We start from the raw sequence: 14,432 nt of genomic DNA on the forward strand, positions 1-14,432 counted from the left end.
AGTATCCTCCATAAAAACCCCCACTTAATGGGATGGAGTGTGACTCTCTGACAGTGGTGTCAGAGAGAAGAATGCTGACTAAGCTACGGACTATCTTGGACATCTCACACCCACTTCATGATGTGCTGGCCAGGCACAGGAGTACGTTCAGTGAGAGACTCATCCCACCAAAACTCAGGACTGAACGCTACAGGAAATCATTCCTGCCTGTGGCCGTCAACCTACAACTCCTCCCTGTGAATGGCCTTCGGACTTTCACTTATGCTGTTACATATTTGACCAATTGAACTTTGCACATCCTTTTGTAGCCAAATTTACTTTGCACACCCGTTTTTATATGCTGTTTATTTTTTCTCAGTATATAGTTTTATATTCTGTTCCATATTTTGTGGTATGTTTTGTTTTATATATACATTCTCAATATAAATATTTTATATTTGCTTCTTACATATATAGTTCTCTCTCTTTTCTTTCTTTTGTTGCACTGCAACAAAAACAATTTCCCCTCGGGGATAAATAAAGGATTTCTGATTCTGATTCTTAAAAACAAGCGAGAAGATCACCACCTGACCAACGGTGACGATAAAGGAACTGGGTCCCCGGGCGCCGCTGTCGGCTGGCAGACCACCGCTCCTGGTCTGCCGCGGAGGAAGGACTGACCAGGATGGGTCAGATGTGGAGAAAATAATTTCACTAAGCATGATGTGTGTGCAGTCTCCCTCTGTAGCATGCGTGTGTTGTGATTAACAGAAGTATGTCTTCTTCTTCTTAAAACAATACGTCAAAGTGTCCTGGGTGAAAGTCCTGTTTTAACCATCCATCCACCCGAACCTCCTCCCTACATGGACTGTCACTCTTTATACTACGTCACCTGACTGGCTCTCAGCGTCTAATACTGCAGCAGATGGGTTTACACTGGCGTCAGTTGCAAGCCGAGAGCGCCTCATACAGATGCTCAGGCTTACCTTGCCTGTCTGCATGAGACGCAGAGGGGTGTGACAAAACATCAGCGTTTGACGACCTGGGAATGAGCAGGGTCTGATTACCTCCTTTCGAGGTTTTTATGGTGGGGGAAAGGTGGCACACTATTATAATTTTTCATATTTTCTATGCAATCATTTGGCAAACACTTAAGTCCAAAATGATATACAAATGAGGAACAATCTGAGCCGCAGCAGATCGAGGAGAGGCCTTTGAGAATAAGAAATAATGTTGCACCAACACAGCGAGCGCAAAGCAAAATACTTTTTTTTTCTTGGAGAGAAAAAGAAGGATGGTGAAGGAAGTTTTGGTTTGCAGAAAGTTAAATTATATAAATAATATCGCAGCTTTAATGCCCCTTTAAGTGCTACACATAAAGAGAACACAGTCTTACCTTTACAAGTCATTTGGACTATTATCGAGTCCTAAAAAGTGCATCATCTTAAGCTAAAGTTCGGTCATCATGTTTGTCAAATGAAGCATCAAAATTCCTGATACTAAACCGGAGATCTGCATTACTTTGTCTGTTTCATGAAACAGATGCTCACTTTAAGAGGCATCACTCAGACAAATAGGAACATAAAGCCTGCAACTAAACTTCCCTGTGAGGCAAAAAACCTCCACGAATGTTCAGAACGTTATAATGGGAAAGTTTTTCTTTTGTTGAATTATGACTCATAGCAGGAAATGGGAAGAAGCTCATTTACATAGCTGTTTGTATCTGCTGCCTCATAAAGTAGCACCCATCAAGTGTACAAACCACTGTGCATTCAACAAACACAATGCACAAGTACCTGCTGTTCTCGACATGAGGGCCATCAGCACACGGTCTCTCGCTTGGAGTAGCGTTCACTGTGGGTAGAGGCATGGAAGATGAAGGGATGGGGGGAGATGAGGGGTGGGGGGTCAGGATGAAGCGAAAGGGGAATAAGAGAGTACTGGTGGCGGCAGAACCGAAGAGGAGGTTGGATTTTCTGCTCAACATGGTGCTTAAACCTGCAACATTGAACGAGTTTTCCCAATCTCTACGGTCAGACAGCTCGTGTCTTCAGCTCCTGCAGTTTATAGCGCCAAAGAACAGAAAACATGAAGAGGCCAAAGGTGGCTACAGACACATTTCCTGGTCTTTCTGAGCAAAAATACTAATAAATCTGTCATTTTACTTCAGCACATTCTGTTAAGATGCACAGAGAAAAACAGTGATGTGTGACCGTCTCAGAGGCAGCTAATCATCATTGTGACTTTGTGGCAAAATGTTCCGTTTTGTCAGTTCATAAAACATGAAGCTAGTGAGCCATTGTGTTATTAAGTTCACCACCATGTGTGAGAAAATGTGTTGTTGCCAGCCGCCCTGCGCAGCTCAGCTGGAAATTAGATCATGGTAAAATCCTCGGTCAGATAAAAATCGTGTCATCAGCACTCTGGCTCGAATCCAGAGATGATCAATTACAAGAGTTTGGAGTCGCATAGTGACGAATCCCTGCAAACTGGAAGCGTTTGTACCAAACAAATACACAAATAGCATATTCATTAGCTTTTTGTGTACACTCAGTGCGACTGCAAGAAACTCCTGGCTCAAAAGTTATCTTCAAAATAAGTTATATCAAGAGGAAATAAGGACTAAGTGGAGAAGTACAGTATGATGCATGCAGAATATGGATAAAACCTCCTATTCAGGTAATTTATGTATTAAAATACTGACACCTGTTGTGATATAGTACATTTTCTGGTCCATTGCTTATAAAAACAGGTCTGTTTTTGACTAATCAATTGAATTGAATACCTGTAAAATCAAATACTTCATCACACTGACGCAACCATCAGGAAAGAAGAGTGCGCTGTCACAGCAGAGCTTCAGGCTAAATGCTAACACGCTCACAATGACAATGCTAACATAGCAGGTGTAATGTTGACCACCTTAGTTTAGTGCGTTAGCATGATAGCATTTGCCAAGTATCACTGAACACAAAGCAGAGCTGACGTTAAGCATTTGGTCATAAATTAAAGTGAAATTCTAAATTAAACCAACGTTTTTACAATTCTCCAAATTTCATGCTAATCCAAGCTAAGATGTTGTTACTGTGGGGACAGAAAATAGCCCTTGTCCAGTGATCGTGTGGTCTGTACAGATGCATATGGATGGATAATGCTGCAGAGTTGTGATGGTGTCACACAGCCGTAAACTTACGAGCTGAAAGCAAAATCAGGATCTGCCACTTTCCTCCAGGAACCATCACAAAGACTCACAAAGCAAAGTGCCACTTACGGGTTTAGACACCAGACCAAACGTATTCATAACCTTGTCAGAAAGTTGGATTTTTATCAAAGCACATTTAGGACACACAACATGTTGATTCAATTTGGAAATGCTCAGAGTGGAGAAACTGAGAAAGCACCTTAATACCACAACATCATGCCTTGACACACTTCACATTTAAACATATCGCTGAGTTCCTTTCTTAATCCACGTCGTTCTCATTTCAATGCTATTTTTTTTTTTTTTAAACAATGCATATTCAATTCTTGTTTACGAACTCTGGGTCTCTCCGGGTGTCTCGGAGGTTGCTCCGTTGTTCCAATTTGCGTTGTGTTTCACCCCCTACTCATTAATCTCCTTCCATTCGCTGATAGCTTCGTTTCGTCCACTAGAAATCGCTTTCAATTATTCATGCCTATTTTCCACAAATACCTTGGAGATGGAATTAGCAAACAAACAATGCCAGGCGACACTAATCCTCGTCTACAGCAAAGATCCTTTAATGCACTAGAGATCTGGCCGGCTGTTGACAGGCACCTGTTACTGTCTTCAGCTGCTTCGCAACAGCAATGTTGACACAGTAAATATGTTTACAGGAGCAGTGCAGCCCTGACCCTGCACCAAGGTACAGGGAGAAGACTGAAGGAAAGGAAGAATAGCTGAGTGCAGGAGAGCATGGAGAAAGAGCAAGAGCACGACTGAAGAGGATAGACAGGATAAAGGGTAATGTAAGACACAGCCCGATTCCTCGTTTGGAACATTCTTGGCTCCTCAGCACAAAAGCAAATGTTTCCACACCGCACCTTTTTCTGAGAGACGAGCACAAAGAGTCAGCGGCTGATGAAAGCTCACTCCCAGGGCCAGGGACAAGGATAAAAACTAAACGTTTGAGACCGACATCCAGCACCCGAATGCCCTGTTAGAGCATCTCTAATAGCTGTCTTTGACAATTTCAGATATTTTCTTTCACTGGAGGCACAAGAGAAGATGATTTGGAAAAAAAAAGAGGATGAAGTATTGTGACCTTGGAATTAAAAAGACGTCTGACGCCCTGACAGAGACGAAATGTCTCCAGCAAAACAAAGCAAAATATTTAGCGGTTCTTCTCGTGACTCATGCAACTCTGGTTATCTAGCATCCTGCAGCGAGAAAACGCACACATCCACATCCACATGCACGCACGCATGCACACAGATGCATGCATGTGGGGTGTGGAATAAATTGCGGTTTACCTATTGCAACAGACAGCGGAAGTTTGTGAGATCAACAATGCATAAATGTTAAGGAAGACAGAAAAGTGAGATGTGTCATATCGAATAAGCATCATCGTGGGTTTATGTTTGTGTGTGTGTGTGTGTGTGTGTGTGTGTGTGTGTGTGTGTGTGTGTGTGTGTGTGTGTGTGTGTGTGTGCCCTCTAGCAGACGGGAAGATGATGCAAGGGAGCCTGGCAGGGTACTACTGAGACTGAAAGAAGATAGTGAGACTGACGGTTTAGACGACTGAGAGCTGGGCTTGTAGCTGGATGACACACACACTTTCTCACACTTTCTCTCACACACACGCACATACACAGAGCCAGGGGCGACGAGGAGAAGAGACTGAGGAAGACTTTGATCACCGAGCTGAGCACATTCAAGCACTCAACCAGAGAGGGCAGCCAGTGATGAGGAGGAGAGAGGAGAGAGCCCAGGGAGAGAGGGGGAGAGAGGGGGGAGAGAGGGGGGAGAGAGGGGGGAGAGGACTCGGCTTGTTTTCTGACCTCTACGCTCATTGATACAGATGTTAAGGCATGAACACACAGACAATCGGGCATCCGACACAGACGCCGCAGAGCTCTGTTGTATTAAAAAAATAAATACAACAAACAAGTTTTCTTGACATGTTTCTCAATCGTGCAAACCCACGCTGACAAAACTAATTTCATTCCAGCTGTATGAGCGCTGCGTCTGGACATGAGCATATTGAAAGCGGTGGCAACATTCGGAGAATTTAATTCACACTTATTTCTTTAGCCTCTGGCGGCTTGCTGACTTCTGAATGGTAAATATTACAACATCAAGCAGAAACCACACACACACACACACACACACACACACACACACACACACACACACACACACACACACACACACACACACACACACACACACACACACACACACACACACACACACACACACACACACACACACACACACACACACACACACCTGTGTCACATAGGAATCCCCATGGCTTATATTACCTGTACAAACAGTGTATGTCCGAAAACAGGCGGCTACACACTACAGAGCCGTCCTCCACGCCTGAGATGCAGGTGGATAAACCATTGTGCTGTTTGCGAAGAGAGCAGGTAATTATCGTTGGCATTTTGACAAGTGTTTGCCAGAGTGAAGGTCAACTCTGTCTGCGTGGGAGATCTATGCTAATCTGCTCAGCTGGAAAAGACTACCACTCACCACTCAAATGGTAGCTAGCACCATTATGCAGCCACAGCTACCGTGTTTTCATTTTAGAGTTGTCTGCACGGGTGTGTGTGTGTGTGTGTGTGTGTTTTGCGCCTGCAAGCAGATCAGAGGGAGCACCAGGCCTTCCCAAAGAGGAGAGAGAAGACAGACAGAAGCAGGCAGACAGACTGGGACAAATGGAGTAAGCTAGAGAAGAGTCCCAGTTATATTTAGGCTGGCGCTCTTACGTTTTTAACAACAAAACAATAGACGCAGTGTGGGCGGAGTACATTTCACATCTGCCCACAAAAGTCTCTCCTCTTGGCGTTAAGGCAAACTTCTCATTAAGTGCGTTATCCCGCCATCTGTTTTCATGCAAACATGCGATCTGCGGTACAAAAAACACACGAGTGGAGACACCGGAAATAAAAAAAGAAAGGTTTTTGCGCTTGGCTGAGCAGGAAAAGTTGACGTCTGGATAAAAACAACGTACGACAAAGTGTGATGGAAACAGGTTTGGTGAGTAAGTCACAATGAACGTGGAGCGTGTGACTTAAACGTCCACGACTTCGACTGCACTGAAGAGACGGAAAACAGCAGCAGAGCCGCGTGGACCAGTGAAAACTCCTTCAACTTAGTGCATGAAACAAACATGGACGCCACAGCTCCACCATGTTTTTGGCAGCACTGGATGAAAATTAATTTGCATTTTCCTTTGCGGATTTTCTGTAAATTCGGTGAATATTTGCGCCACATTCAGATGGAATCCTGACGACTGTCGGTCCGCCCAAAAATACACAGGAATTTCCTCATCAACATTTTCCTTCTCACTCTCCCCCAAAGTCCTTTCTGCTGTCACTTACATGTGACTGAGCGTGTGTGTGTGTGTGTGTGTGTGTGTGTGTGTGAGGCAGGCAGACAGAAGCAGAGGCAGAAACATGGGGGCAGACATTGTCTACGTCGACGTCTCTGCGTGTCTCCCTCGGGTGACAGCCGTGTGTCAGGGTCTCTGCTCTCTGGTCCAGATGGCCCAGCCAGTTGCTCCCAGGGTCCCCAGGCTCCCAGCGCTCATTGACCAGGGCCGGGGTTCTCACGGCCTGGGGGCCCGCGGACTCATTGCTGTGGCCTGGCCTCTGGGGCCTTTGGGGCCTCTGAGGGCCTCCGGGGTCGTCCAGCCGTGACAGCCGAGACAATAGGAGTGTCCTCACCCAGCTCCCACCCACCACCTACCAGCCTCTCTTAACACACACATATATGCTCACTCACCATGGCGTTTGGCCTGGTCACCCTTGACCACAGTTGGTAGACAGTGACCGAGACACCAGGCATCAGTCAACACTCGCACAGGCTGCTGACCAATTAAATAACATTATATAATAACCAAAATGCTCATTAGGAAGCTCCAATGTAAGATATAATTATCTGGAATGTGGAGGATGATCAATCAAAACACATCTATATCATCAATTAAAAAAATAAAGACAGGACATAATTATAGACACTCCACGAAGCACAAACACTTTTCCTACACATGAATCCACCTACTCATGCACACGCAAGTGGAAACAAGGAGTGGATCAAATCCATCATCAGCGACAAAATGTCGCTTTACAGTGAGCAAAAGCAACTCTGGCAGATCCAATTTCCTCCAACTGAAGGTGATTTACATGTTTAGAAATCACGTCGAGATTGAGAGGAAGCAAGACGGCGAAAAAGTAGAGTTCTAAACAACACATTTTAACACTGGTTTTAACAGCTTGGCTGCCACTTCATCAAATATTGAATAAATCATTTTCTTGGCACAGCATGAACACAGCTGCAAAAAAAAGAAAAAAAAAATCTCACACACACACACACACACACACACACACACACACACACACACACACACAAACATGCACACATCCGCACACGCGCGCACAAACACGGACACACAGAATGCCTTGTAGTTTTGATAAAGCAGCAGCTTTCTCTTTTGTTTTGCAGCCGAGCAGGGATTAGGCAGTGCGGGTCTTTGTCCTGCGGTTTTCCAGTTGAGCAGAACACAAGAGCCTCTACCTCCACTAATACAGTCAGACCTCCCAGCAGGCCTTTCACCACACAGCCGCTAAGAACCTGCTGCCCAAAAGATGCTTTTCAATGAGTTATCAAATCTCCTCTATACTGTCCATGCCTTTCAACCGAGTCTCTTTGTCTGTTCTTTGTCTATTGAACACATCAAATAGAACTGATGGGCAGATAGATGGACAGCAGAATGTAGCCGAGCCATATTAACCTCCTTCAGTCGCTGCAGAGTACAGTCAAGGTAACAGCACTGAAGGTTTAAAACACTGCTGCATCAGACGGTAAATGTACAGTGCAACGTGTGCACTAGCTAACCACAGCCTTTTACAGTACATGCACAACATTCAAAGGAGTTTTCCCATGTAGGAAAATTCACATTTCTGATTAGCATACATGCTAAACGTCTGCTGCTTCAAGCGTCTCAGATGTGAAGATTTGCTGATTTTCTGTTTCATATAATATAATCTAACATCTTTTGGGGTTTTGAGCTGTTGGTCATCAAAATGAGACATTCAAAAATGTAACCGCTCACAGTTTAATGGTGAGCATGATCAACCGCGTTATTAATAATGAAAGTAATAGCTAGCTGCAGCTGGAACAGTCAATGCAAAATATCCTATGCAGCGCTGAAACATCAGCCATTAGCCAACAGTAAAATCTGTAAAAGTGTTAAAGACATTTAAGCAAAAAATCTGAACATGTGTCACTTCCAGCTTCTTAAATGTGAGGATTTATTTATTTTCTCTGTTATACATGTTATATCACCGCAGGAAGATATAAAAAATCCTCGCCCCCGCTCCCATACCTTGCCCTTCCTGGCCAATAACCCTGGAAAATGAGAAAACCTCCTCTCCTCCACTTGACAGTGAAACCACTTCTTTGTTCAAAAATGTCATTGGCTCTGTGCGTCCTTGTGTGCTCTGTATAATCAATAACTCTTTGACATCTGGTCCTGTTCCAGCTTATTATCTCAAAAACCAAATCTTGACCCTTCTTTGCGTCAGAACTACAGGAAGTCATCTTTTATAGCTAAGGTCTTAGAAAAGGCAGCTTACAAATGGAGGCAACATTCATGACAAGTAACTTTCTGTCTGTTTGCATGTTCCTTTGCGAACTTCTGACGCTGAATTATGTGATAAAGGCTTTTTTCCGATGACTCAACCATGAAGGTCATATTTGTGCAAGTGCTGCTGCAGAGATGAAGAGTGCATCACCTGCTAAATAATCAGAAGATCTTTTGCAGTCAAACTGGATGGTTTGATTTGATCTTATGAACAGTTCTCTGAAACTTGTCTTGATCTTAGTGACCTCGATTTGACCTCCACTGTTCCTTTTAACTGACATTTCTTAATGAAGTTACCGACCGAGGAAACGGCTAGCTGAAAAGGCTTTGCTGTCTTCTTACATTCTCCTGCTTTGTGGGCATCAATTAGTTTAATTTTCAGAGTGCTAGGCAGCTGCTTAGAGGGGTCCACGGCTGCTGATTGTTGGGACAAGGTTTGAGGAGTCAGAGTATTTATTAGGCTTTAAAATCTGCATCACTTGGCCTTTCCTAAAGACGACTGTGATCGAGCCACAGCCCTAATAAGCTGATTAAGGTCTGAGACCTTGGTGAAAGGTATCTGAGAGCTCAACTCATTTGGGGTGCCCAAACTCTTGCACGGTGCTCCTTCCCATAGTTTCACTCCAAAATACACAAAACCTTGCTTAAAATATTGAAGAGATCTTTGACTTCATGCATTCACACTCACTCAACTATTCACAACGACGCACATTTTAAGCAGAGGTGCCCAAACTTTTTCATGCAAATACACTTTCTCCTTACTCAATGGCTAATAAGTTATAAAGAAGAATATGTGTGCCGAATTTTCTACAGCATTCAACACTTTGTGGTTTTCTGCTTTAATGACTGCTATAAAGCATGCTGTGCAGGCTCTCAGCAGCAGGTTGAGCGCAGAATACAGCAGGGGTTTTGATGAGTTCATTAAGAGGCCGTGTCATTTATGCACAGTCACACATAAGGCAATGGTCAGCCAGGATTACCCAGGTGGCCACCGCATGTGGGTGTCAGTTTGATTTTCAGACTCCTTAAACCACGCTGTTGCTGCACAACCTGGTAACCGCTCTGAAAGCATGATGCCGTCGACACGTGGTGTTGAATTCAATGTCATGCGTGCATATTTGCAGGGGGAATGCAGGGCTAAAAGGAGAGCTTTTGCATTCACGTTACTTTGTTTTTAATGTGAGGAGGACGGTGGGAATTCCACTTCACTTCACACTGTGGTGAAAATAGAGGGGGGTAGGAGGTGGGGTGCAGGAGATGAAGCCCTAACAAGATTTAGTCTGAGGTCAGTGGAGCCACACATGTAGTTTAAAACAGATGATTTAACCACTCTGCTGTCTCCAAGCACAGTTTTTACATTTTTAGCACATTTCAGTGCCGGACTGAGCGACGGCGCCGATGCATCTGAACCGTAAGAAGTTTAATCAGCTCCTTCTGTCGCCTTTTACAAATCACTATTCAGGTGGGCTGTGTTCATAATTCATCAACATGGGTCAGGCTGATGATCATGTTGACTTAACATTTGGTCTGACATTTCAGCCGTGCTCATGCCTGTCATTAGCTCTCGCCACACGCCACCTCATCAAAGTCAGTCACACAAGAGAGGAGCAAAAAAAAAAAAAGAGATGAAGAAGCGGAAAAGGGAGGGAAAAGAAAGAGAACAGAGTGGATGATATGATACAGTATGATTATTACACCTCATGCTGAAGAGGTGAATCTACAGCAGCTGCACTATTTGCTCATTTGATCATTTTGTTAAGCAAACATTGCAATAGTGGGACGACAGTGAGGGATACACACACACACACACACACACACACTTTAATCCAACAAGCACACACATGTGCAAAAAAATCATGCACGAAACCAGTGAACCAAAGCTCAACCCCCGGCCCAGCCTTCCTTGCGGTAAATCTGTATCATCAGCCGTCATCCAGCACATCCCTAATAGGAAACGAGTTGGTGCCAAAAAATGTCGCCGCGCTGAAAAACTGGAGCAGCAACACATTTCAGCCAATAACAACACCAACATGTTGATTCCAGTGGGGTGATATTGGATGATATTGACTGTTGGGAGTATTGCTGTGCTTCTGAAAGTCATTTCCGACCAAAGCAAGGACATCGACACACATCCAACACGCATCGCGCGCACACACACACACACACACACCGACACCAGCGCCGGGCAGATCGGACTGCAGACAATGAACAGGGGAGCGGAGGCAGTGCATACTGACAACCCTCCTTTCTGTGGGTGACAGCTCTCCATCAGTCTACATCAAACAAGTGCATACACACACGCAGACACACACGCACACAAAAGAGGATACACTCTAACTGATTGGCTGGTGCAAACCTGTTTCAACCTGTCAGGCTGTTGGATATAATAGGAGACCAAATAAACTATCTGGTACTCTGTATCTAAGCGTGTGTGTGCGTGTGTGTAGACAGGAGACGTGTGCACACCAGACTCATCATCTCAGTAATTGATGGTCATCTGTCATTGCACTCTGTTGATAATCTTCTTTGGGACAGGGGTTTGTCTGAACAAGATGAACGCCAGTCTATCTACTGTATCTGGAGAGACTAATCTGTGTTCTCATTTGCTGAAGCACAGACGGTGACAGAACGGTCTGGCTAGTGAAAATGAGATGAATCGCAATGAAGGCTGTCAACGGGATGATTGCGTGAGAGGTGATACAAGGGAAAATATAGAGCGCTCATACCTGCAACTTGAACCAGATCTGCAGTGGTCACGTTCTTGGGGTTGGGGCCAATTCTGAAAGTCAACGCCGGGCCCAGAACTCTGCAGGAAAACAGCAAAGAAAGAGCAGGAAATTTAAAGGAAAAGCTCGGCATTTTGGGAACTGTGCTGATTTGAACACACCTGACCAAATAAATACACTCCTTCTTTAATCACCCCAGCTGTCTACAGACGCAGCACAGCGCCTCACATTTTTTTTACTCATCGTTATATGCATGTAAACGCAACCCAAAGCTTTCTTTCATGCCTTGGGTCTATTTTCTGCAGCTTTAAGTGCAAAACCATAGTGACTGTCAAAACGTGGGTGATGTACACTTTGCACCCAGCGGAGACTTCAGGAAGTTTCTGCTCCTTGATAAGAAATAGTCCCAAACACAACCCCCCATAGAGCAGCAGCTTGTCGCTTTCACAATTTAATTTTTGGACAAATTAAACAAACAGGATGTAACGTGTTAATTAGTGACCTTTAGAGGTGCTGGTAGGTGGATTTTATTGTCTTTGGACAGAGCCAGGCTAGCTGTTTCCCCCGTTTCCTGTCTTTCTGCTAAGCTAAGCTAAGCTAAGCTAAGCTAAGCTAAGCAGCTGCTGGCTGTATGTTCAGGTATTGATCTTCTTTCACTTATGTTTAACTTTGCACAAATAAAAGGTGTGAAGATGCAAAGAGAGGCTGTTAACGACCAGATGCCGTATTTCTGAAAGACATACAGTACAATCACCATCTTTCTTTTTCAGTTTGGCCAAAGACCAAAGTACAGTCATCAGCTGAGCACCTTGTTTTCTTTTCACTACAATAACCTGCCTGTACTCCCTGTGCTTATATTCTCGTCTGTCTGGTCAAGAGTCAGCAACAGACTTCTCCCCCCGGAGCAGAATAAATATCGAAGGTCTCTGAGGTTGGCCATGAAATAAAATCTAACAACCCCACCAGACTCTGTAAGAACTCCCAGCAGTGGTCAGGAAAAACAGCGTATTTAACTGCGAATTTTGAAGCAAAATCAAAATCGCACTCAGGTCCTCTGTAACCTACTAAAATCCCACATGAAAATATTTTTCTAAGAGGCTCAAAAGAGAGCATTTTTGACAGCTAAGAGAACAAATAAAGAGTGACTTCATAGTCCTGGGGAGGGCTGTCTTTCAAAGCAGGTTTTAACAAGGCAACAATGAGCATTTCATCCCCCTACGAATGATGAAGACCCTGTCGGGGCCAATCAGTAACAAATATGGCACCTTGTTTTGAGATGTAATTGTAGTTCCCCAATGGGCCAATTAGGGTTCTGAATGCTGGAATGCAGCAGTGAGATCATTTTTGCTCAAGTTTTGTCAAACTCAAAGTGAAACCAGTGATATCTGAGGTATGGATGATGAACACCTGGCATGAGGGAGCAGATGATCAATGCAGGAGTCGGATGCATCACTCTCCCGAGCTGGTAACAGGTCGTTAGCGAGACTCTTAAAATGTGCTCCACACGGTGAGAATCTGCATCTTATCAAGGACCTTTTGTCTTTTAGGTCAGTGTATTTCAACCTGTCTCCAACACATTACAGGCTTGAATAATTTTACTGAGTCGAGTCTCTTTCTTGATTCTAATGCAGCCCTATTCTGTGTTTTTCAATATACTGATATTTGTGGAAAATTGTTTTACAGATTGATTTGTGCTTGAAACAGGCCGACGCAATCATACAGCACTGGCAGTTTTTGTCACTTGTTTCAAGAAAATAAGACTTCTGGGCTCAATAAAAGACAGACTTCACCTGATAACATGAAATTTTTCTGAGTGAATCTTCCCTTTTAAGACTGTACCACTCTTTTTGCACGTTTTAGCCCAAGGACTTGTGATTGTAGATATGCTTTTCGAGCTAGCTATTGATTTCCATTAATTTCGCTTCAGAACAGTTTTTGTGTCATTATTATTGCATGGCAATAAAGTTTTTTGATGCAATGACAAAGTAGTTCTGGTAAGAATGAATGCAAGATAAATTACATAACTCCAGCAAGTGTCTGATAATAGATTTTCATGTACGGAGATTAATGGAAAGCAATGGAGAATACACATAATATGTAGTTAAAGCTGCACATAATGATTTTTTTTTTTTTTTTTGCCACTTGATGGCAGCAGAAACAACCTTACGAATTTGTTAGCGTATAGTTTCATATTCACAGATCCAGCAGCTACAGTATGAATTAACGTTATCACTCATTCAGAGTCAGGCTCTTGTCCACCTTACAAATGTAAATCTGATTTTCACTCTTTTGGCTCCATTTCTGGTCTCCACCAACTCCTGACAGAAATATCTGTCCCCTTTGTTGCTAAATGCTTCACTTTGTTCATCAGCTTGTTGCTAACTATCTGTCTGCTGTGTGGGGCTGAGCAGGTAGGGGACAGTGGATATTTTGAGCTTTTTAGCTGAAAACTGCTGGAACTTGCTTGTGAACAACTGAGTTTTCCAGGATGCCCCTTTCATACCCAATCATGACACTATCACCTGTTTCCAATCAGCCTGTTTACCTGTGGAATGATCCAAACAGGTGTTTTTGGAGCATTCCACAACTTCCCCAGTCTTTAGTTGCTCCTGTCCCAACTTGATGAGGTAAAACATTAAATATATTGTCTTTGTACTGTTTTCAATTGAGTATATGTCAAAAAGGATTAATGAGTTATCACATTGTGTGATAAGGGACAGAGAGATGATGATATGGGCCAATAGTTAGTCCTGAATTTCTAGATAATTAGTGAATATGAACATAAATGGTGAGTTGAGATGTCTACTTGTGCCATCTTTCCATCAGCTCTAAATCGTTAAGCCATTACAGTACATCATGGTGTCTTAACAGTTACTGTAAGTCCTGGAAAGTG

The 14,432-nt window shown here is 43.6% G+C and overlaps 1 protein-coding gene across 1 annotated transcript in view; it reads right to left on the reverse strand.

Annotated features, from left to right (window-relative positions):
* Window positions 1-14,432, reverse strand: part of ptprn2 (protein tyrosine phosphatase receptor type N2) — a 125,102-nt gene that overhangs the window by 70,672 nt on the left and 39,998 nt on the right. Inside the window, exon 10 of the mRNA XM_070986509.1 lies at window positions 11,540-11,619. Coding sequence (XP_070842610.1) covers window positions 11,540-11,619 — 80 coding nt within the window. The remainder of the gene's footprint in view (window positions 1-11,539; window positions 11,620-14,432) is intronic.

This window comes from Chaetodon trifascialis, chromosome 18 (genome assembly GCF_039877785.1).
Source record: "Chaetodon trifascialis isolate fChaTrf1 chromosome 18, fChaTrf1.hap1, whole genome shotgun sequence".
Taxonomy (NCBI): Eukaryota; Metazoa; Chordata; class Actinopteri; order Chaetodontiformes; family Chaetodontidae; genus Chaetodon; species Chaetodon trifascialis.